A 25,867-nucleotide genomic window follows, 5' to 3' on the forward strand; every position below is an offset into this window, starting at 1 on the left:
TCTCTGGAGACCAATACAAGGTACTTGGAAATTTGCTAATCTCTAGGTGTGTGTATTGGCCCCTGAAGGCACTGCTGAGATGTTGTCCATATGCTGCAGAAATGTATATTCTCCATTTTCCTCATTTCTGGCTCTTTTCTGCCTTCCCAGGGCCCATTCTTTGTTGCCATTTTTTTTTCTTTTAGCTACCCTCTGTGCCATGCGGGATCTTAGTTCCCCGACCAGGGATTGAACCCACATCCCCTGCAGTGGAAGTGCGAAGTCTTAACCACTGAACCACCAGGAAAGTCCCTTTGTTGCCATTTTGAGTTTCTGGCATCACCTTTCTTTTTTTGTTTCTCAACATGTTTTGGCATTTGTATTATGTAGATTTTTTATAATATGTAAAAATCTTTTTTCTGATTATAAATAAGTGTTTATTATAAAAAGAAATTGGAAAATATTAAAGGTTTAAAGAAGGAAACTTTAATTACCTATTACTATATGTATATGTGTGTGTGTGTGTGTGTGTGTGTGTGTGTATAACCATGCTGTGTATTCAATTTTTCAATTTTGTAAACATTTAAAAATTGTAGGTATTATAAGCATTCTACCACAAAACTGTTTTGGGGGCTTCTCTGGTGTTGCAGTGGTTAAGAATCCGCCTGCCAATGCAGGGGACATGGGTTCCAGCCCCAGTCTAGGAAGATCCCACATGCCGTGGAGCAACTAAGCCTGTGGGCCACAATTACTGAGCCTGTGCTCTAGAGCCCATGAGCCACAACTACTGAAGCCTGCGTGCCTAGAGCCCATGCTCCGCAACAGAAGAAGCCACCACAATGAGAAGCCTGCGCACCACAACGAAGACACAACACAGCCAAAAATAAATAAATAAATAAAAATTTAAAATATATATATATATATAATTTAAAATAAAACTGTTTTGGAATGAGAATGAAGATGGAGATGATGAGATAACTAATATTGACTTAGTGATTCTTCTGTTCCAGGCCCTCTTCTAACCACTCTTCTTATATTCATTCAGTTAAGCTTCACATCAATCCTATGATGCCTTCATTTTATACTACAGGTAAAGTAGCGGTAGTACAGAGAGTAACTTGGCCAATGTTCCATAACTAGTGAGAGGATATGTATTTTTAAAGCATTTTCTTATATCAAGAAATATTTCAGAAGCCCAAATGATTGAGTAAAGTTTCATCACATGAATACAACATAATTTACTATTATTGTTAGACATTGCTATTATTTCCCATTTGGGTATCTTTCAGAGGATGCTGCTGTGAATAACTTGGTTGGCAATTTTATTTATTTCCTTATGATAGATACTGTTTGTAAACTGATGTGTTAAGGAGAGAAAATTTTTTTGGCTCTTGACATTGCCAATTGCTTTCTAGAATGTCACTGCCCATTTATGAAGTGGTATATGAGAGTTCATGAAATGGTATATGAGAGTATATACCTCATTACACTTTACAAATAATATACATATAAACACTATATATATATATATTTTATTTAGTAACAAGGATTTTATTGTTATTGCTGTCATTGTTGTTGCCAGTCGACGGGGTTGCTCACAGCACTTCTCTACCCTCATTCTCAGATGAGGAAATTGAGTGAACCCTAGTGCTTACGATCTTCTGTTTGTTACTCTTGGTTACCTTTGTCACTGTTTATCATTCAGGACCACTGATTCACTACCAGGTATGCATATTTGATACTTGTTTCCACATAGATCCAATTCTATCCAGTAGTAAAACAGAGCAACAAAACTAACTAGACAACTAGGTCATGCTATACTAGCAAATTTGATCCACATACTAACCAGCATTAAAACAAAAAACAAAACAAACAAGCAAGCCAGGCAATAAACTCTGTACTTTGGTAGCAAATTTGATTGACACTCAATTCCAAAGTTAATAGCCATGTTGACAACCGTCCCTTCTAACAGTTTTGTGAGTCAGCAGGGTTTTCCCCTTATTTCCTGGTTCCTGGCCTTACTGTATGTGTAGATAAGGAAGGTATATAGGACATTGAATTAAATGTAAAATATTTCCTCATATGGAACCTTGGCTACATGATGAAAACAATTAGATCTAAAATGGGAACCTTTAAAAATTCTTTTCTGAAAAATAAAATGTAAGAAAAACTGGTTAATGTGAGATTTTAGTTATGTCTGATAAATGAAAATGCTATTAAAGTCCCCTGTACTATTATTCTAAAAATATTTATTGATTGCCTTGTCTGGATCACTTGGCTTAGTTCCACCTGCCTTCAAGTAGACCTCACTAATATAGTGATGGATCTATATATAGAGAGAGATAGACGGTTCAAAGTAGCAAAACTTTCTGGGTTCACCACAGCTAACATCATACTCAATGGTGAAAAGTTGAAAGCATTTCCTCTAAGACCAGGAACAAGACAAGGATGCCCACCCCTGCCACTTTTATTCAACATAGTTTTGGAAGTTGTAACCACAGCAATCAGAGAAGAAAAAGAAATAAAAGGAATCCAAATTGGAAAAGAAAAGTAAAACTGTCACTGTTTGCAGACGACATGATGCTATATGTAGAAAATCCTAAAGACATTACCAGAAAACTACTAAGGCTCATCAATGAATTTGGTAAAGTTTCTGGATACAAAATTAATATACAGAAATCTGTTGCTTTTGTGTACACTAACAATGAAAGATCAAAAAGAGAAATTAAGGAAACAATCCCATTTACCATTGCATAACAGTATGGAGGTTCCTTAAAAAACTGAAAATAGTGTTACCATATGATCATGCAATCCCACTCCTAGGCATATATCTGGAGGAAACATAATTCAAAAAGATATATGCACCCCCAATGTTCATAGCAGCACTATTTACAATAGCCAAGACTTGGAAGCCACCTGAATCTCCATAGAGAAATGAATGGATAAAGAAGTTGTGTATATATATGCAATGGAATATTACTCAGCCATAAAAAGGAATAAAATAATGCCATTTGGATGGACCTAGAGACTATCACATTAAGTGAAGTAAGTCAGACAGAGAAAGACAAATATCTTATGATATCACTTATATGTGAAATCTAAAAAAAGTGATATAAATGAACTTATTTACAAAACAGAAATAGACTCACAGACATAGAAAACAGATTTATGGTTACCTAAGGGGATAGTGGGGATGGGGGGAAGATAAATTAGGAGTTTCAGATTAACATATACACACTAATATATAAAAAATAAACAACAAGGACCAACTGTATAGCACAGGGAGCTATATTCAATATCTTGTAATAACCTATAGTGGAAAAGAATCTGAAAAAGAATAGATACATATTTTTATATATATATAAATGTATTCAGTTATATATATTTCTGAATCACTTTGCTGTACACCCTCAAACTAACACGACATTGTAAATTAACTATACTTCAATATAAAAGGTCACACAGTATTAATGTAGTAAATGTGAATATGAATAAACTTTAGATTTTCCCTATTTTGTGGACAAAAAAAACACAGAAAAGAAACAACAACAACAAAAACCTTCCTGAGTTCAAAATTCTGACTCTATCACTAACCAGCTGTGTGACCTTACTAAATTTGTTGGCCCCTCTTTGCCTCAGCTTTCTCATTTGTCAAATGTAAATAATATTACCAACCTCAAAGGGGTTCTGTGAAATAAAAATAATATAGCAGAAATTCTCAGAGCAGTATCGGACACTTAGTAAGAGTTAAGTAAATGTTAGCTATTCTTATTATTAGTTAATAATAAATATTATTGTTATTATTATTATATGTATTCTAATTATTACTGCAACGAAAAGTTGCTTGTAACTTCTCTCTTAATCAGGCTGTTTTTTGAATAGCACTAGTATAATTGCAGCTATGTTTCTAGAGCCAGCCTGCCAAAGAATCAACTTGGAAATGCTTCTTGGCTATGGGAAAAAGAATACCTGAAAATCTGAGGCTTGTACACTACTGGCCCAGTTCATGTAGCTGGGCTTCTGTTCTCCAGATTGATCTCCAGGTTTTGACTAACTCTGGTTTAATAACTACTTAAGTCACTTACCAACTAAGATTGCAGGCAAATTACTTAACTCTGAGCCTTAGTTGCCCATCTGTACTGCCTTTCGATATGACATCCTTTCCCTTTAGAGGGCCCTGCTCTTGCCCTCTGCTGGCTCTGCCTTTCCTAGGGCTAGCTTCATGGGCTTGAGACCTGTGTAGTCATATATGGCCCTGCACTCAGAAAAGTTCTATGCTTGATTTAATGCTCTGCTGTAGTTGCCTTAAAATTCTTAATTTTTGTCTTTGAACTTAAGTTTTGTAAATAGCGTCTGATGGAACAGTGGATCATGCATTTAAGCAAAAGAGATACATGCAATATGTGTGTCCACCATTTCTTGCCACTCCATTTGTATATAGCATTCATGATGTCCATGAGCAAAAATTCACGTGAGCTCACAAAGCGTTGGATTTCAGCAAGACTCAAAGTGAGTATAAGGTAAACACGTTATGTCTATTACTAAGTAGGTGGTGCCCTGACTAAGTAGGTGGTGCCCTGACAGCCTGAAGAGGCTGTGCTTTCAGTTTAATCCAGAACTTTGAATGCAGAAAGAAGGCAATGACATTCCAAGAAACACAAACAACCAAGAAACTGTATCATATCCTTTCTTATTCATGTTATTTCCCTTTGTTAACCAACTACTTATATTGATAAATGATGACATAGAATGAAAGGGGAAAATAGAGCAACCCATAGTTCCTTTTCCTTTTAGTCCTTCCTTACTCACCAGTGAGCCAAAGGTAGAGAGCTGGCAAGCAAGATGTGAAATAAAAACACTTGAGTTAATTTTGTGCAATGTTTTCACTATTTTGGCAAGAATGAAATACATATGTATGTATGAGTTATAAAATTGTGTACAAATTGTGTATTCCACATACATGTTAAATGCTCTTATATGTGCATCTAGAACCAGCATTGCACAATATAAAGATGAATGGTAAAAGTCACACGAATACTTTACAATTGTAATTTTTAGAATTTAGAACAGCTTTAAATAATGAATAAAATTACCATGACAAGCCAAGAAAGGTTATGGAAGAAAGGAAAAACTTTATATTTTAGTAGCTTTAATAATAAAGTTTGACTGCTACTTAAACAAGGGGTCCTGCATTTTCATTTTGCACTTGGTCCTCCAAATTATGTAGCTCATCCTTTCTGTGGAGTAAGGAGTCCACAGGGCCAAGAGATTGTGCCCATCCAGTGAGTAACCCCCTTCCCCCTCCCCTTCTAGAACACACTACACATGCCTGAAATCTGAAATTCCCTGATAAATAACCAATCTTTCTTCCATGGTCTGCATGGGCCAGAACTAACTTGGGTGCCAGGGTCAGTTTTCCCCAGGGCAGATTGCATCAAAGGTGTGTGCATTTTCAGGCTTGAGAGAAGAACAAAGGACAGCTGTTGATGTGCTGTATGGGTTGAGAGGGCCATACCCATGTACGTGAGGTCCCTCAAGGTGAGGATGGAGTCGGGGAGGGTAGGAAGAAAAAAGGGTGCTCCATGGCCCATCTGTTCCTGAGCTGCCATGTTCCAGCATGACATTGAGAGGGGTCTAAGAATTTTAAATTTGAATCTGGCCTTTCAAGTCATAATGAAAGTGTATTTGTCAAGATAGGAGATAAACACATTTAATAGATTGTTAGCCTGATTTATATTTGCATATTTAGAGACTTGGTATGTTGATCTCCATTTATACCTTTGCCTTAGTCTTCTCAAATACTGGGGGGGGGCCTCTGGATGTAAATATGTAAAGCACTTAGTGCCTGACATTTAGTAAAAATCCAGTAAATGGTGGCTCTTATCATTATCAGATAATATAGCAAATAATGATGTTAATAATGTAGCACCATTCTCTCCTTGGAAAGGCCCTACTCACCTGTGCCTGCCCTTACAACTCTTCTTCACCACCCAGGAGGTGGGGTGATAGTGGTAGTGTTAGTATTCTGCTTTCCAACCCCTAGATACTAATGCCTTGCTCGAAATAGACTGATTGCCCAGATCTTTAAAGTGCTGCCTCAGGTCCCACAGCCATGCCCTGTGAGTAGGATTAGCTGAGGCCCAGTGCCTACCTGAATCATGCATGAGCTTGTTATGCCCTCTGCAGTTTGAATTGTGCTGTCCATTCTGCAGCTCCTCATATGCTTTTTGTCTTTTTTCCTAATGAATTTGGAATTACTTTGAAATTTAGGAAAATATTTATCTCTGTGATAGTTAAAATAGGCTAAGAAGAACCACCTAAGATTTCCCTTTTTGCACTGGATGCCGGGAACCAGGTAAAATAGATTTTTCTCAATTACTATAACTATGCATTGCTTAGGCTTTCTAATTCAATGAATTTCCTGTCCTCATTATTTAGTTCTTACCTGGATTGTCATCTTTGTTTCTGTGACATTTTATTATAAGCCTCCTTGAACACTGTTTTGTTGATTAATCTTCTCTTTCTTTGTTTTAATGAATCATTCTAACAAACACGCTTTGGAAAGCATGTTATTTGGAAATATTTTGGCATTTCTTCAAAAGTCTAAAATGTAGAATTGTTTCGGGGCAGGTGGAATCCATTGAGGTCATATGTCAGGTAGTTTTTTTTAGGCATAATTTTTAAAAACATAGTGCTTATATTCTCTCTCTCTCTCTGTCTCTCTCTCTCTCTCTCTGTCTCATTCTTTTGCTGGTATTGATATCAACAGGCTATCAATGAGTGAATGAAAAGAATTAGATCCCTAGAATCACCCCAGAGTGCATCTGGCAGTAGATTTTGCCCAACATGTAATATGTAGTAGTATTTGGAGAAACGGAGATTTGATTAAGGTCATTTTGTTTCTTTTCTTTTGCTTGGTTTTCCCTCTTTATTTTGTACTTATTGCCAGACATCATGAAAGTGGAAGCATCACTTCCTCTGGCAGACACTACATGTGAATTAGCTACAAAACCATGGATTCTTAAAATAGATGCTTCCCCTAAAATAGTGCCTACATACTGTGTATGTTAATTGTCTACTTGCTTGTTTACATGCTGACCAGCTATAAAATTCTTGAGAGCAAAAACCGTACCTGGCTTGCTTACCCATTTTATACTTGTCATCTAACGGAGTGCTTAGGATACAACGTAGGTACTTTAAAATATATGTTGAATGGATAAATGACAGTCTCAAGCACACAGACAATATGCTTAATGCAAAGCTAGGGATTTTCAGAGAAGGTGTGATGAGAAGATAATTCAATGAGGGAGTTGAAGGGGTTGTCAAGGGAGGACTTGAAGTGACACACCAAGACATTTAGGGGCTGAATAGAGAAGGAGATTATGGACTAGGTAAAAAGAGGCAATCAAATGATGAGAGGTCATCATAAAATTATAAAGCCAGTTCCATGGGGTAGTAAGTAAACAACTCAGAGGATGTGTGACTAGAATAAGATATGAGATTTTAAGATTTCATAGGTAGAGCTGTTCTAGGTCATTACTATGTCTAGATTGTGTCCTTGGAAGTATTAGGTCAAACCATATGGAATTGCCAATATTCTCCCATTTTTTATTTATGATCTAGTCCAGTAGTTTGCTAACATTTAATGGAGATAGGGTGAAGATCAAGGAATTTTGAAGCTAATATATTGATTGACTCATTCATATAGACTCTGATACCAGGCAGAGTGATTTTAGGAGGTAAGGGGGAAAGAGTGTTGTAACTCAACAGTGAAGACAAAGGATGAAGGATGGCATAGATCAATGACGAAGGATGGAGGCTTAAAAAATGATACAATAGGAGTAATGGCCTAGTTTGGAAGTTGCAAAGGGGAGCTTGGAGAATACTTCTCTCAATCAACCCCTGGTACTTGGGTATTGGGAGAAGGAGCATCCTCTTGTAGAGAAAAGGGAGTCCTCCAATAAGAGTTCAGGCTCAGTTAAGTAAAGGAGGCAGAGAAGACATTCACAGAGGAAGCAGGATAAAGCTGTGGTTCCAGAGGAGAAAGTCTAGGAAGGACACAGGCCTTTATTTGAAAATCCTAAGAGAACAATGCCTAGAATATATTCATCACATTTACCCACCTACTTAATTCACTGATCAGAAACTAAAAAAAAAAAAAAAAAAACTAAGGTCATTATAGGGTAATGATGGCATAAAGCAAGATTTTGGTTTATTTTTATCACGTATGACAATCCAGATCCATTTTGCAACAAGCTGCTTTATAATCCAGAACACATAAGAATGTTTTCCTCACTGTTCTCTATTTTGTCTTGCCTACATGCTGACATTTACCTCTTTTCCTTGAAGTATCATCATACATTCCTGTGCAGTTCCCCACTGTATCCCAAGGTGCATCCCATTAAATTCACCCAAATGGGAAATTACAGTCTCGACGAGTGACTTCTTAGAAATTTTCCAGGCTAAACTGATGGCAATCATATTCTGTGGGGCTGAATTGGGGGCCTCAGACTCATTTGTCCACATGGGGCAGGTGCATGGCCCTCTAGTCAAGCATATGTCCTAGTTTCATTTTGTAACTTTAAGAGAAAGACTACAAGCTGATCCTCTGTCCATTTGGTTGACAAAGCACCTGGTTGTGTCCTCAATAAACAATACTGAATTTTAGGACGTCACTGTCTTCCTTGCCTCAGAACTCTCTGCTGTTCTATTATAACAAACATACATAAGAAAAACTAGTCTTTCTTAGACTAAAGGACATACAATCCATTCATTTCAAATTTTGTCTTTGGAGCAAACTCAAGATCTATTTGCTAGTTTTGTATTGTTTGGGCCCCTGTATAATAGTCTTTCCTGAACAATGCCAGAGTGTATTGTAACACCACAGTGAAGTGTGATTACAGTGAAAGATGTGATCAGTGCTATATTAAACTTGTTGTGATTATTATATGGGTGTTCCTGAGGCTACTGTCCTTAACACCACAGTACCCTAATTTATTGAGGATCTGTAGATGAAACTTCACATGGGTCTCAACTAGAAAAAGCCATGCTCCTCCTGACCCTATGGTTTGTTTTTCACTTTAGACTCTGTAAATCTTTTTTTTTTTTCGGTACACGGGCCTCTCACTGTTGTGGCCTCTCCTGTTGTGGAGCACAGGCTCCGGACATGCAGGCTCAGCGGCCATGGCTCACGGGCCCAGGCGCTCCGCGGCATGTGGGGTCTTCCCGGACCAGGGCACGAACCCGTGTCCCCTGCATCGGCAGGCAGACTCTCAACCACTGCGCCACCAGGGAAGCCCAAGACTCTGTAAATCTTTGATGTGTGACCTGCCGATAGCAATTGAGCAGGACATTATATTTGGCCTTGGATATGCTGAAGCTTCCTCTAGTTTTTATTATATATTTACTTCATTTCTTTATTTTCTTAGTTTTTAAACATGTTTATTGTATGTATCTCTAAGATGCCTCAGATCCTATTTTGAAATCTTTGAATCTTCCTTTAAGGAAAATCTGTAAATAAAGAAATAAATTTGGAGTCTATGTAGAAACAGTCTTCTAGATATTTTGTATTCAATCAGAGAGTCACCCGCACTTTAAACTAATTGTGCTAATGAACTGAGAACTTGAAACAACTTTCACAAGAGTACTTGGCCATGGAGGCACTGGAATGTGTGATTAGTCCTTGATGGGAACTGCCGTACTGCTAAGTCTATTTGTCCTTTTTCCTTTTTCTTCTCCTTCCCCTTTCATCTGTCATGACCATAGCCTCTTCCACCTTTATTTAGTCCTTCATGTAGTCTTCAAAACCTCCCTCCTCCTGATACTTCTCAAGCATAGCACTGATTTATCCTCAAATGTTCTTTACGCCTGTAAGAAAAAGGCCAAATCTTGCTCATCTTTTTGTACTCAGGGTCTAGCATAAGCCTGGAATATAGTAGTCATCTAATGAACATTTACTGAATGAACCGAATTGCATTACATAAAGTAATGCATATAAGGCATTAGTAGAGCACTTGGCACAAAGTACAAAATAAATGTTTATTTCTCAATCACTTTCCTTCACACCTGGCCTGAACCTACTTTCCTACTTCATGTCCCACCACTGTGGCTTTAGGGATCATCAACTCTTGTAATTGCATGCATATTACATACATTTCTATGCCTATGGAGCCCTTACCATGCTGTTATTTCTTTCTACAATGCAATCTCTTTCTTAAATGCATCATCTTTGCCCAAATCTAGTGAAAAGAAAACATAATTCTGGTGATGTTGGTCCAAATCTCCTCTATAACAAGCCATGCCTTTTATATTTAAATAGTTTGACCTGGTTGGGCCTTTCTGGAATCTTTCACATAGAATTACATGTTCTTTTATAACTGGCAAAGCTCCTTAAATCAAACTAAAACATACTTCCATTTATTGATGCAAGCACCCCTACTTTCTACTACTCAAAATCATTAATAAATGAGCAATAATTAAACTTTTGGATTTGACTAAGTAGTTTTTATACACATGTATCTGGTTGTTTAGCATTTTATTTCATTAAATTGCCTCATACAGGAAGTCTAAAATACATTTTATAAATTTTTATAATCAAAAAAAAGATGGATGATTTGTTTATTTTGGGGAAAACTCAGCCCAAGGCTACTGATAGCTGTAATTCCCCTAGCCACTTCCACATAATTTTTAAAATGTGAATGCCAGGAATGGTGCTGTTGGTAGTAATATCAGGACAAGGAAGAGAAGGACTAGGTGTCTCTGGAGGAGTCTCTGGGGGAATAAACAAAGATACTTGTGCAATGTTAGAGATTTCTGACTTCAAGTTGACCTTATCAACAGCCTGTACAGCAATGAAGAGATCTGTGCCATTTGTAAAAGTGATGTTTTCTGGTTTAAACACAAAGACTTCCTCTGAGTTGGCCTCCTTTGGGCTGAGGTGAGTGGTGTTCACTTGAAGTGAATCATTGAACTTGTCTCTGAGATCAAGAATATTTGTGCTTATTCCAATGATGTACTTGTGAGCTTAAAAAAGAAAGAAAGAGAGAAAAAGGATGTGACTTGTAATTCTCAAGTCTTAAAGAAGTTTTTAAAAATCTGTTAGAAACAATATCACCATCCCATAAAATACCAATAAATAAATGTAATTGACGGTCCATATTTATAAGCATTAGTATCTTCTTTTACATTCTTATTTTTATATCCCGATAGAGTGATAAATGTAAAACTGGATCAGGCTTGACTTAAATAAAGACTAGGTCAGTATTTCTGGCCATAGCACCTGACTGAGAGAGGAGGTTAATTACCACTTATTATTTTATTATTTGTGCTTCTCAAACTTGACCGTACATACACATCATCCAGGGATCTTAAAATGCAGATTCTGTTTCAGTAGGTCTGGGGTGGGGCCTAAGGTTCCACATTTCTAACAAGCATTCATCTGATGCCCATGCTGCAGTCCACAGACCATACTTTGAGAGGAAAACTCTGGTAGAATCTGAGATTTCTTCCAAAGGACAGCTCTGCTCCATAGATATCTATGATCTTTTCCCCATTCTCTCCAGGGGTCATTACTAAAAATGAGGTTTATTAAAGCAGCAAGCAAGATTGGCAAGATTGCCAAGCAAACGGCTTGGCAAGATTTCAGAAAAAAACTGAGGATTGCCTGTTCCTGGTTGAAACATCTTACACCCCTTTTGGCCAGTTTTTCAGATTCTAAACTTCTCATGTTTAAAAAACTTAAGCTTTCATTTCAGAGGATGTTCAAGATCCCTACACATGCATCACCACATGCCTGCCTGCCTCACGCCCTCTGCCTCTCTGCTTGGCTGCTAAACTCTTTTACAGGGCCCACACCACACTCAGCTTACCTCTTCCGTGATCATAATCATCCCCAGGAGCCGTCCAAGTCAGATTAATGAGACTGTCCCCTTGGATTTTTGCCTTCAGGTCAGTGATTTTACAAGGCGGAAAGAGATCAGGTATGGGAGCCTTTGGAACATCGGAGGCCACAAATGAACCTCCCGAGGACGTTCTGCTGAAACACACTTGCTTGCCTTGAAGATCATCCTTATTAATTTCAGGTCTTGGTGGATTCCATTTTACTTGACCTGCATTAAAAAATTCCTCAGTGCAAGGTAAACAACACCATGAAATGGCTATACTTCCCTCTGTTTTTTATTGTATTACCCTCTTTCTACCCTTTCCTTCTTTCCTCCCACACACAAAACTTACTTTAACCATTTGTTGTGAAGCTCCCAAATCAGGTTGCATCAGATGGAAAAAAAGCAAAGAGAGAATCACAGTTCTTTATCTCACATATATTTATTTCCTGGATATTTAGTGGAATAGCTTTCATAATTTATTTTTTGTAAATATACTTGTCCTGGAATTGTTTCTTTTCCCAACTTTTTGCTATCCTACTCTTAACCTGACACAAGGTCAGTTTAAATACTACCTCTGCTTTAAACCTTCTCAGACTTCCTCAAGCAATCTCTTCCACCTGGGTAATACTAGGGGTTTCATTGTCTTTCCTATTTATTTCTTAATCAATTATCTGGGCCTTCAAGAATTGCCTTGATTAATAATTCTGTGCATTTTTCTCTTTTTTCTCCATGTTTGTGTTTTGTCTTTCTTATTCAATTGTAGTTTCTCACAAAATGTTTTATGTTAGGGGTTCTAAAATTGTGTGCTTTTGAAAGACTTGATTTTCTCAATGAATGCATGGAAATCTAATTCATGTAGCAATCCCAATTTGCTTCACATTCTTGTTGAAAGGTTGTATAAAAATCATCCTGAAATTCTAAAAATACCCTGGCCTGCTCAATCAGTGGGATTCTCAGACTCTCTTTTCAATAAAAATATTCTGGAATACCTTAACATGGCATTACTCTGGTTTTACTTTCTCATAAACTCTTCTTCTTTAGCCCTTATAATCTTTTGTCTGTAAAGACAGATTGATCTTTATACCCATTAATCTGGTCTTGGGCAAAGATGAAATGAATACTTTAGCAGGTTTAAGATTAATTCAATTCACCAGTAGAGAATGTCTTTCTTGGTATCAAGGCTCATCAAGGTATAGGGGGAAGAGCATAGCTTCCCAGTGCCAAGTCAGGTGCTATCACTTTTAGTAATGTGGACCAATAACCTCTCTAGCCTCTGTTTCTCCATCTGTAAAATGGGATAATTAGGAGAATGAGCTATATTAATGTAAGTGTAACACTGAGCATAATGCTAGATATAGCAACTATACCCGTCTTCTCCTGACTTCTCTCCCTAACTCAACAAAAAGGGCAAATGAGAATAAAATAAGCTGAAATATGTAAAAGAGCTTTGGAAGCAATGGTGTCTTTTAAAGCATTTTTTCCTATTATCACTTTTGCGTGAGGACACACCACATGTCTCAGAATCCTCCCTTTACTGATCACACACTCAAGTAAAGAGGACAGTGTGAAGCTTCTTAGAAGAGCTTTTCTTACTACACACCAGCACTAGGACAAGACCTGTCCAGGACAGAATGCAGATTGATGGAAAACAAGTCCTGAAATCTATCAGGACTCAGTCTTGGACCTGATTCCAGCTCTAGTCCAGGACAAGTGCTCGTAACTAAGATTGGTGTGGGACTGTCTGTTCCTTGGAGCGTAATTTTTCCACTTGCTTACATGTGGGCTCAGTATGCTATCTGTTATTAGGTTCGTCTACTGTTCTCCCTAGTCTGAGCAGAAGAGAGGAGGAAAAGGAGACAGTGGGCTTTTGGTGATACTGATGCAGATAACAAGCCCCAAATTGTTATTTTTTGATTCTGTGGAAATGCCTATATCAGTAGAAAGAGCTTTATTATGAAATGTGTTAAGATTTATTTAAAATAATAACAAACATTTATTGAACACTTCTTATTTACCAGCAATAGCTTATTAGATGTATTTTCTTGTTTATTCCTCATAACCATCCCATGAGGTAGTTACCATTATTACCTATTTTACAAGTGAGGCAAATGAAGCACAAGAGATGACCAGGGTGGTCAAAATCTACGTTCAGTCTAGTGGTTTTCAACTGGGGGCTATGTTATTACCTAGAGGACAGTGAATGATGTCTGGAGACATTTTTAATTGTCATGACTGTGGGGGCCGCTTCTGGTATCTAGTGAATAGAGGCCGGAAATGCTGCTAAACATCCTACAATGCACAGGACTGCCCTTCACAACAAAGAATTATGTGGCCAAAATGTCAATAGTTACCAAGGTTGAGAAACCCTGATTTAAGTTTGTACCATTCTCTCCACAGGTTTAGTGGTTTTCAATTGATTCCAAGCCTTTTACTCAAGCCAAGGATGTTATTATAGATGACTTACCATTCTCGATCCAGCCAGGTATGTACATGGCTCTAGTTTGCTGGGGTATCCCCTTCTGAGTGGCTGTATCGACACCTCCCAGAGCCCACACTTTTACACTGTATCTACCATTTGTATCGTAAGCTGTAAAATACCTTGAATAGACACCATCATCCTTAGTAGCATCGGCACCTTGACAGGGAAATGAAGGAATTAATGAATATCCTAAAGGTAACTGGGCATTTGTATATTTCCAACTCATACGTGGATTAAATTTTTTTAAAGCAAAGATAATCCAGTGTTATCTCCAAGAGAGTTTAGGATTTGACTATGTTAAGAATGAGGTATACTTCTTTTCCGTGTGTGTGTGTGTGTGTGTGTGTGTGTGTGTGTGTAATTTCATACGTGTACATCTTGTCTTCCTGAATTGTTGTCTTTTTTTTGAACTCAGAGATCAATCATGTGCCTCTGTTACAACCAACATAGCACAAGGTAACTACTCAGTACGTATCTGTTGAACTGAATTCAATTACTATATGTTACTGGTGAGAAAAAAAAGTTATATGATTTTTTTTTTTAATTTATGGCTTTTCACTAGGGTAGATTTAGGTGGGAAATTCATTTACAGAATTTGTTTTAATAAGGTTACTTGTTTCACAGTAGTCAAGTTCCTTCTAAAAATAAATGTAGAATTTTCTTTTTCTCCCCCTGTTTGACTTCTTAAATATAAAAATAATAGGTAGAATTTTCCCTTTGGGTGCAGGATAATATAGAATCTACATAGATATGGGGGTCACATATAACTATACTTTAATCCAACTCTGCTGCTTTTTAAATGTGAAAGCCTGTTTCTTCATCTGTAATGTAGGGATAATATCTCCAAAGTGTGTGGTGAAGATTAAAAAATGAAGATCTATCTATCTACCTATCTATCCATCTGTCTAATCTTCACACAAACTCCTAACACAAAATATCTATTAATTTTCCTTCTTCACTTTTTGGGGGGTGTGGAATACCCACTGACAACTCCCTAGAGTCTGAGACTTCGGGGCTTTACAAAAGCTAAAGGTAGTCCCTTCCTCATGTTTTCCAACAATTTGAAATATAGGAATTGTGGGGTGGCAGAAATCTCCCCCAGCCAGAATCACAGTGCTGGACTTCCTGCTTCTAACTGTCCTCACCACAACATGCCCTCCTGCTGTTCCCTGGTTGCTTCTTGGAAAAGAAAGATATGTTCTTCAAGTTCTTGGGTGGTTACCTGCTCCGTTGTCCAATAATTCCAAAGTAACTGTTTTTCCATCCACTGATTCTATCAGGGCTGTGACCTTGGCCCTGAGAATTGGCAAGCTTCCTTGGTGAATCTTTGCATAAACTACCATAGGGCTAGGGAATTTGCCTGTGTCTTTGTTCATTTTAGAGGTCACTGTAACTGGAGGCAAGGTACCACTTGATGCACGGGAGGTGACAGTCAAAGTCAGGGTTTGTGAGCTTGCTTGTAGGCTGTATTTCCAAATGCCGACCTAGCCAAAAAAAATGGAGACATTTCCACTTAATAGCTTTAAGTGACACAGACCTGACTTCAATGCCACCTATAGGAAGAGCCCATCTAATACAAGTACATTACAAGTATATCTAAGAAGATTTTTGATACTCTCTCAGCCAAGGGAAACTTCGGTATATTTGGACTAAGTACATGGTTCTATTGCCAAGAAAATCCTAGTTGGGAAAAATGAGGTCTGAAAGTTGTGTCCTTATTATAGCCTTGGTTTCTCAAGAGCAGGATCAAATCGACAGATTCCTGAGGTAGAGGAAATAGTTTTCATGATGCCAAAGCTCTAGCTGCTGTGTAATTTGAAGGTTCTCCTTTTAGCACCTGGAGAAAATATCACCAACTTCCTTTTTCTTGACTTGCTGTCATACTGAGTGATTTCCACCGGATGGAGATTTTTCCTTGTTTTCTCTTTCATTCAATACTGGCTCTTTTTTAAGAAACCACCCTCATTTAAAAAGCTACAATTATTCTGTAAAAATTTTATATTATCTTATCAAATTGTGAGAAGGAAAAATGATGAGTCCATACCTTGGCAATGCCTGGGATTTGGAGGTAGGCCATTTTGATGTATGTGTCCACTAAAAAGCCATCTTGCTTCTTTCCACTGGGATCCCAGAGAAGGATTTGGGGAATGTCAGTTGTCCAGGTGATGAGAAACAAAGTGTCTTTCCCCACAGTACTGTCCACAATCACCGTGCCATTCAACCACTGACTGTTCTGGAGGGTTAATCCCTTGCTCTCAAGCTGTTAAGAAAAACAGCTCTTTACTTTCTGGAGAATACAGCTCCCATCACATAGTCTCTTCCATTCTGTCTCCAACTCTCAGTTATCCCATTAAAAAGCCTTCAGTGATGCCTGAGTCCTTGGTTTGATATTTAGGACCTATTATGATCCAATTCTAAATTACTTTTCCAGCCTTAGCTTCCATAATGTTGATTCCTACACCCAAACCAGACCACTTCCCCATATGATCCTCATGAATCCCTGACTCTCTGACTACCATACTCTCTGCTTTTCCTGGAAGTCTGTACATTCATGTCCATTTGTCTAAGCCTTACCTACCCTTCAAAATTCAATTCAAAAGTCACTTTCTCCATGAAGCTTTCTCTGATGTCCATCTCACTTACTGTGGAGAATAATCTCTCCCTCCCTTGATCTCCCATAGACTCTTATTTCTATCAATCCTTTGATCTCCTCACATTGTGTTTTGCTTTATACCTACTGGTGTACACAGCTCATCTCACTACTAGACTATAAACCCTTAAGGAGACTAACTAGGACTTATTTTCCCCACATATGGATTGTTTGAATTGCAATTAACTAATTTGTGGGCCAATTATTACTGCAGTCCTTGTGAAGATAAATGAAATAAATCAATGGCCAAGGCTGATTCGTTGTCTGAAGTAGAATGAAGGAGCTGTGGAGCAGGGGTTGAGGTGGGGTAGGGCTAACCAGACTTTGTAGAAATGTGATTTTTGAGGATTATCTCCTAGATAATTATTTATGGTCCTTAAATTGATATCCATTAGAAGATAGGGTGGCCTGGTAATGGAGCCAGACTTTCTAGTTTTGTATGTAGATTATGATCTGGGATATGAAGAAAGCTAGGGGCCCTTAGATATGATTCTTATGGCAGGTGGGTAAATGAGTCCTACTCATGTCTCTATCTTTCTCCCTTTTTGGTTTCTTAAATATAAAAATAATGGGCAGAAACTGCCTGGCTGTAAACTTGCCCTTTCATCACTTTAATTATTTTTCTAAGACACATTCCTCCCACATCCAAACCGGGCTCTTGGGTTTAATATTCTAAATCTGAACTAGGATAACCCAAATGAGTATAATTGCTGTCTTCTTTGACTGAATAAATGCTACATCAATAGACTAGAAAGGCTATTATTTTGAAATCTGTCATTATTTGGCTTTTTAAATTTTTTTTATTGGAGTATAGTTGATTTACAATGTTGTGTTAGTTTCAGGTGTACAGAAAAGTGAATCAGTTATACATATACATATATCCACTCTTTTTTAGATTCTCTTCCCATATAGGCCATTAAAGAGTACTGAGTAGAGTTCCCTGTGCTATATATTAGGTCATTATTTGGCTTTGACACTACATTGTTCCTTTAATTTTATTCACAATAAAAGTTACAACTCACACAAGTGTGGTGCTGATTGTTCACTCTCTCTAGTTTAAAGATTCATGTGAATAACTTTTACAACTATTAGAGAAGAGCATTTAAAAATATATTTGTCCTTTTTTTATTGTCCCAAGACTTTTGAAAGAAAATTTGGTTTTCTTGAAATTTTAGAAGCAGAAGGGCCCGTAGAAGTTTTCTGGTTCATCTCTGGCTGAGAAGCTGAAGCTCAGAGAAGTAAAGTTCTTTGCCCATGGTCACAGTTAATGGCAGACCCATGAACAGGATCCAGGTGTCTGGACTGACAACATGGGCTTTTCACAGTACAAATCACTTTCCATTCATTATATGAAAATCTTGGCAAATATCAGGGATTTGAGGTAATGGAAAAATAGACCAAGTAATCCCTGCACATTTGTCCCAGAAAATTTATACTGAGATGATCTACTCTGAAGAAAATTCTGAGCCAATTATATTGCTATGGGTGCTTGTTAACAGATGTTAAAAAAGAATTCCTGGACCCACTATATCTTATGTTGATGGTTTCTAAGAGGAAGTCACTTAGTATTGTTTCCAAACAAGAAACACTAATTGCCTTGTTTAAATGAATAGTGTTGTATTTTAGGAATAATGTCTAATATCAGGCTGAAACGTCTATTTTAATTTTAATTCATTACTAGAAGAATGTAGAACTTAAAACTTTTAACCATTAAACTCCCCATCTTGGCTATGGTTATTTATAAACATGAAAAACCAAGGAGGAAGAACTCTGACCTGGATGGAACGCTGGGAGACAGCTCCGTTTCCTGATGAAAGGGCCCCAAAAGCATCCATGAGGCCATTGTTCTGAACCTGATCTGAAGCATATGTCTGTAAACCTCCTAAAATGCAATCACATTATCAGAAGTTATTTTCTAGAAAGCAAGTATTTGCAACATTTTAGATATTGTTAAGATAACAAAATACATATTATATACTGTGTTATTAAAGTACTAATAGATTAATGTTAAATAGGTGTCCAGATTAACTCAGAAGCTGATACTAACTTTTTAATCCTATTAAATAATAGCTTCAGCAACATAGTCATTTGGCCACTTCAGCTCTCTGCAAAACAGTCAAGAATCTCCGACAGACCAAAACTAGTAATATAAATCTGGTGTTTTAAAGGTCATGCACTTTCATATGAGTCATTAAGCCTTACTGCAAGTGTATTGATTTATTCTTATTTTAGACATAATCTTAGCAAGCTTGACTTTCAAGTTTTCTCCTAAATCAGAAAAGATGTGTATGTTACAACAGTAAGAAATAACAACTGACAGGGGACAGTTATAGAAAAGTATTATGTATAGTAAACAGGAGATGATATACCAGACCATGTAGTCTTGAGCTATTTAGAATAGATGTAACTGAGATAGTTGATGAGAAAGCACTTTAAAACTGTTAATGACATCCAAAATCTAAGAGTATTTTGGTCATCCTACTGGTACTTCACCCAGATCCCCTTTTCTAGGCTACTGCATCTCTCCCCAGCTGCTCTAAGTGTTAGATTAATGGCATATAGCTGCCTCCTATTCAAGAAAATGTCTTTACCTAATGGGGCCACCCTAGCTAAAGACATAACATGCCCCCTTACCCTTGCTCTGCCCTGACAGTCTATAACCACTGACTGATGGACACAGTGGTACAAAAGGTCAGCCTTCTATTTCAATATTGTACCAAATCTGTGATGCAATTCCAGATCCAGAGCCCCCTGTGGCACCAGGCTTCAGCTAGCCTCTAATTTCACATCTGTGCTTAGCTTCTTCCCCTGCCTGATCTTACTCCCTACTCTCCCTTTCTCCTGAGAGCTCTCCCTCTATAAATCACATGCACTTAAATCCTTTTCTCAGGCTCTGCTTCTAGGAAACTCAGCCTAAGACAGGTAGTATTAGGAGCAAAGAGTCCTGTCACTTTATCTGGCTTAGATGGCAACTCAGCATAATAATTGATATCCATAATGCTGGCTCTAAGTTAAAAAAAATTAAAAAAATATTAAAACCTACTCTGCTGAAGAAGCCAGGTTCAGATGGGATATATTTTAACTGTATGTGTATGGAAGGTAGAAGCACAATATATGAATGTTTTACAAAGAAATTGCATTATATTCTATATTTTCAGAGTGACCTTCTGTTTGGTTCAGCAGGCCCTTTGCCCTTCCCCTGCTATTTCTTGTTCAAGCCCCAATTCAGATGTCACCTTCCTGTACACTCCTTCTTCCCCAGATAAAGTCTAGGCTCCCTTCTTTGTACTCATTGTACCCTCTATTACTAATAGAGCACTTGTATCATAGTATTATATAGTTAGTGGCTTGTCGTCTGTGTCCCCTGGTCTCTTGGCCAGCTGCCAACTGGAAGTGAGTGGTTCCTGGCTAACTGATTAGATTCTTTCCAGTCCTTATAAAGTGTCTGGGAAGAGAGTCCCAAGTTCTCCCTAGAGTGCTGTGCTGGTCCCATGTTCTCCAGACTGCCCTAATCCTAGAACCAAGGCTTTAAAATAAATGAGTGGCGTCAGTTCTAAAAGTCATTTGGGGTAAGAGCAGCTAGTTAGTCGATAAGATAACCCCATCTGTCCCTATCCCACCCTTCCCCTACTCCCCAGAGCACTGGAGCTCACAGTCCAGTGGAAGAGAAAATACAGTAGGACTTAGCAGGTCATCCTTCACCTGTCATTTTAGACAGCTCCTCTAGTTCCCGTGCTGCAGACGGCCCTAGGGCGACTGTATGGATGATGACTCCACTTTGCTTCACTTCATTAAAGCATGAGCTTATAGTGTTGTCCTCTCCATCGGTCAGTAACACAATTTCAGATCCATCTGTTGGGTATTTCTTCCTAATCACCTAAGGACATAATTCAGGCATGAGTTGTCATACTCAGGGTAGCCAAAGTGTTTGGGAAAACTGCAGTTAAAGGGAATGAGAAGAGAAATTCCAGAGGGGATAAACAAAAGTGTCTAGGAATGGTCAAATATCTCTCTGTCTTGCAATGATACAAGACCATGGAACTTGACAATGGTCTTTTCTCTTGGTTAGCCTGTTGCAGAGAAGACTCAATAAGGTGGGATGCAGGGCAGTTCCAGGGATGGACAGCACTAAGCAGAAAAGAAGGTTTTTCTAGTTTCTTTCACATGATCTCTCCTTGACAGGCTTTCAGAGGTTCCCAGATGCCTTCAGAAATTACCCTCATTTAATGGGGATAATACTGAGGACTAATATATTACTATAATAATATTAGACTCGGGGCAGATTTTAGCTTGTATGATATTCACCAGTCTTACCATAAGCTGTTTATGGCTGGCCTTGGTTCTGATTGGTCAGTCCCCAGGTCACATGAGTTATTAAAAATTTTAATATCCCCTCTGATTAAAGCAAAACATTTTGTTCCTATTAATCCCCAGTTCCTAGTTGTCCTATGACACGTATGTCTCAACTGTTCCTGGGAGACACAGGTTATAGCTTTTTACGTGGTATAGAGAGCATATGCCTTATGCCAATGTTGGATAAGATTATGATAGAAGGAAAATTAGATAAAATAATAATGTTTATGAAGAGGAAGGCAAGAGTTCACTATTCCCTTAAAAAGAGTGGAAGGGAGACCCAGAAGTAGAGGAAACAAGTAATCAAACCTAAGTAACTCCTCTCTCTGGACCAGACTCTCAGGAAGGGAAGGCTCTCTTAAGTAGGTTGAAAGGGAAGATGAGATCAGAGGAGACTTCCACCCCACTTCTTTTAAGAGGGGGCTGCCCCACAAGGGAAGAGAGCAGAACTGTGATTGCTGCCGTGTGAAGAATTCTGGAGCCCAGGAGCCTGTCAGCTGTGGCTGTAGCCTCAGTCTGACCAAACTGCAGGGCCTGAGAGACCAGAGAAAGAGCTCAATTTGGATTCCCTTGTCCCATTCCCCATCACTGCTATGTGTCATGGAAAACATGCAGAAGTCTCCATGTGTCCATAGGGGAAATGGATGGCAGCTGACTTGAGAGTTGGCAGGCAAGAAGACAGTTTATCTTGCCATAGAGGCTGAGGGGTGTACAGCCTCCCAAGGGCTGGATGCAGGACATGGGGGTGCTCAGGGATCTGCTCCAACAGTGAGAGCCAGAGTGTGGTGAGTCAGCTGGGGAAGACCAATGGGCCGTGATCAAGCTAAGAAAACAAGCAAAGCCCAGTGGCCACAGCTCAACTGATACCACTGACAGACCTGATCAGGGTCCTGCCCCAGGGACTAGTGGGGAAATTGAGACAGTGCAGGATCCAAGGCCCTTTACCTCGTCACCCTGAAGCCACACACAATCTCCTCCCACCCCGTACCCGGGCTCTGCTGGGCATGAGGAGCATCTAATTTCCAATTGTGTTCCTCACATACTCTCTCACACCATCGGAGTGGAAAATACAGAACCAGAAGTTCCCTCTTCACCACCAGGCCATCTGGCATTAGTCATTTCCCCTCAGGTTTTGTATAGCAGGAGTTTAGTACAACATGTCAGTTTCCCTCCCTTACTTGCTCCTTTAATCAAAGCATGGGTGAGTGGCAGAAGCAAGAGAACCCAAGTGCACACAGGTGTCTGGAGAAGGGTTTTGCAGCTGGCTGCGTACACAATAAAAACCACTTTTAGGGAACTGACCTTCAGAGTGGAATAAAAGGGCCAGAGGGACAGACTGCGTAAGCGAATGGTTGAGTCCGCTGTCAACATGAAACAGTGTGAGCTGAAAACTAAATGTTCCTGCTGCTGCTTGGAAATCGGGAACAGCCCCATTGATGTGTTATGCCCCAAGCAGACAGAGGGCAGAGTTTCCCAAGACACTGCCTAGATTCTGAGACCTTAGACCAGCCAGCTTCCTTCAGCCTCTTATTCTTTATTTCATGGACCTAAATAGCCTCTAAATAAATATAGAATATTCTATTCTATATTTGGAGCGTTTAAGCATCAGGCGTAATCAAATAACTCAATTTAATTTTTTTTTTATTGAGAACCTCCTATAGAAAAGATATTGTGCCAGCAGCCTGGGAAGTTAAAAGATAATTCCTATCTCTGAAGAAGTTTTGTTTGAGCAAAGAACATGACAGGAAATAAGACAGAAGAGTCAAAAGTCATAAGAGATGTTTAAGAAAAAATAGAAAAATGTTCATAGGATTCAGAAGGAGAAACTCTATACAGTTGAAACGATCAGGAAAGATGTCAAGAAGTAGTAGTGTCTATGATGATGTGTGAAGAATGAGTGTGATTTGAGGTACAAAGGAGGGAGGAGAAATTACTCTAGATGGGGAGCTGGCCCGGCAAAGGTGTGGAAGCTGACTGGCAAGGGCAGGGGATCTAATTTGCTTAAACATAGAATACCTGGGAGAGACTCCTGAGTACTTGAGCCTGGAAAGGTAGGTAGGGGCTATATTATAAAAGAACTTAAATATTAGTTAGAGAAATTTTACTTAGTTTTGTTGAAAATGGGGAGAGATTGATGTCTAAGTAGAGGGATGACATGATTGGATGATCAGATGGGATCTTTGGATACACCCCCAATACAATTAGAGTTACAGTTCCTAAGCCCTCCTATTTCAATAAATAAACCTCTTTTATTTCCCAAAAAGGAGGTCCTATATACCCAGAAGTTTGGAATGTTAATCTACCTCTATATTTAACCATAACTCAGAGTTCACTTTTTTCTTCATAGAAGATAACCTCTTAGATCCCTGTGTACCTTTCTTCATAGCAGTCATTAGTGTATGATTATACACTTATTTATGTGACTGTGTAGTTAATGAACCTCCCCCCACTAAGATTATAAGCTCCACGACAACAGGTGTGGTATGTTTGGCCCTCGTGGTATTCTTAATGCATATCACAGTGCCCGACATGTAGAAGTAACACCACCAATCTTTCAAATACATGCAGAAAAGCATGAATGCACAGATGCAGAAAAACACAAAAGCATGAATGAATTAGTTAACAATAGCTTTGGGGGCCTATGTTGTTGCATCATTTGAACCATTGCTCTGCAATTGGTTGTCTAATTCAACTAGACACTAGTCATGCATGGAAACACTGGAAAGGGGAATTTCTTAGGAGACATAAATTGTAAACATTAGCAAACTATGATAGGGCAACTTGTCTCACAGTAAATGCTGATTGAATCCCAGAGCAGATGGACGTTCCTCCTGATGCCACTGTGGGTAAGCTTCTGGCAAGTGTGTCTCTTTCAGTGGCACTGTTTATCTGTACAAGTTCACTTTTTACATAGGCAGTACTGTCAAATGTCACCATCCCAACCCAGGACTCCTGCTCAACCGTCTGCAGAAGGAAAAGTTTGCCTGCTTGATTCAGTCGTTTAAGGCGGTCACCAGTCTGAATGGAGAAACAGAAGAAAAGCAGTCAGGTTGGGTTTAGATGGGCAGACTAAAAACAGAACAGGCTAGAGGGAATTTGGAAATGGCTGCCTCAATGTAGAGTAAATGACAGTAAGCTTACTCAAGGCATATCCTTCTATGGAGGAACATTTCTCCTTTATATTTAGTAGTATCTTTGGATAGGATTATTTTGTATAAATAGCCCTAAAAGATAAAGCCGGATTTGGCTTTAGTTTAATCATTAGTTCAATACTCTAGTAATAGTTCTATAAACATACATACAGTCCGTGAAACATAAAAAATGTTAATTCTATATAATTCATCAGATCTTTGCTCACAAATTGAAGGCTAATTTAATTTGGCAAATGAGACATTTGATGCTGAATTTTTGTTGAATAAAGTTGAGGTGGTGGGCAATTCTGATGGAAATGTTATTCCTGTAACTCTTCTGACCCTTGGGGTTGTGTTTATTCCCAGCCAGCTCCAAGTTGTGGTCCAGATCATATCATATACAAATTTGAGACTACCATCCAGAAGACCAAGACTCAATCAACGTACCGTCATGCTTCCAGACTTATCAAGGACTAAACACACAATTCTTTGTCTGATCTGCAACAATGAGAAGGTGGGCTTCGGTGGCTGTGTTGTCATAGGAGTGGTTTTCTTAAAGTCCTCCGAACCTTGGATCACTTCCCATGTGCTTCGGAGATTGCATTTTTTGTTTTGCTCGTTTGGGGCTTCTTTATTGTGGTTTTTTTCTGTACAGAATTCAACCACCTGAAATTGTCAATAAAATGATATAGATAACAGTAAACTACTTGTTAAAATATTTAATAATTTGATTAAAATATTTTAAATGCAGATTTACATTTATGTGCCCTCCTCCCCAGACTGCCTTGTAACCCCATAACCTTGGCTCAATCCCACAATCACTGCAGAGCACTGCTGGGGAAAATCATAGAGATAATTCAGAGTTTCTATCTCAAAACAAGTCTTTGATCTCAGTGGACTTTTAGTGCTCCTCAGCAATCATCTATTTACCTGCTGTTGGCTTCCCTCCTACTTCTCAAATTTGCCATTTCAAGCAATTGCCACTATCTTTAAGCCACCTACATCTCAACATTTCTCTCCTGGTACCATTTTCTCTCTCCATCCTTTTACTTCCTGCTCACTTCCTTACTTCCCACTGACTTACAAACACCTTGCGTTCTAACTTTCAACACCCAACATTCCAGCTCTCTCCAAAATCCACTTGGATGTCCCATAGGATCCTTAAACTTCAGGTTTTCGTAATTGAACTCATCACCTTTCCTCTGACTCTGCTCCTCCCCATCACCAAGTATTTCCTAACTTGGTGTCACCACTATCTATTCAGTCACCTAAATAGGAAACTGAGAGTTTTCCTACCTTCTTCCCTCTATGAAATAAGAAGATCAATACAATTCTCTCTCTCTCTCCAGTTCATCATCTTTTCTCCTTTACCAATGGAATCTCCATCATTCAA

General features: G+C 38.6%; 1 protein-coding gene and 1 long non-coding RNA gene across 2 annotated transcripts in view; one reads left to right on the top strand and one right to left on the bottom strand.

Annotated features, from left to right (window-relative positions):
- Nucleotides 1–10,612: 10,612 nt before the first annotated feature.
- CLCA1 (chloride channel accessory 1) overlaps nucleotides 10,613–25,867 on the bottom strand; it is a gene marked incomplete at its 3' end in the record, with an annotated part of 36,631 nt that continues 21,376 nt past the window's right edge. Inside the window, exons 6-14 of the mRNA XM_082675243.1 lie at nucleotides 24,922–25,140; nucleotides 24,134–24,361; nucleotides 20,693–20,867; nucleotides 18,766–18,872; nucleotides 16,385–16,600; nucleotides 15,563–15,824; nucleotides 14,326–14,496; nucleotides 11,847–12,086; nucleotides 10,613–11,001 (exon numbers count right to left, since the gene is read on the bottom strand). Coding sequence (XP_082531369.1) covers nucleotides 10,613–11,001; nucleotides 11,847–12,086; nucleotides 14,326–14,496; nucleotides 15,563–15,824; nucleotides 16,385–16,600; nucleotides 18,766–18,872; nucleotides 20,693–20,867; nucleotides 24,134–24,361; nucleotides 24,922–25,140 — 2,007 coding nt within the window. The remainder of the gene's footprint in view (nucleotides 11,002–11,846; nucleotides 12,087–14,325; nucleotides 14,497–15,562; nucleotides 15,825–16,384; nucleotides 16,601–18,765; nucleotides 18,873–20,692; nucleotides 20,868–24,133; nucleotides 24,362–24,921; nucleotides 25,141–25,867) is intronic.
- LOC309835646 lies at nucleotides 12,038–24,945 on the top strand. Its single transcript, XR_014298036.1, has 3 exons — nucleotides 12,038–12,113; nucleotides 14,259–14,343; nucleotides 24,841–24,945. It is a non-coding gene; the product is annotated as an uncharacterized lncRNA (long non-coding RNA).

Source organism: Grampus griseus (assembly GCF_964374135.1).
Source record: "Grampus griseus genome assembly, chromosome: 1".
NCBI lineage: Eukaryota > Metazoa > Chordata > Mammalia > Artiodactyla > Delphinidae > Grampus > Grampus griseus.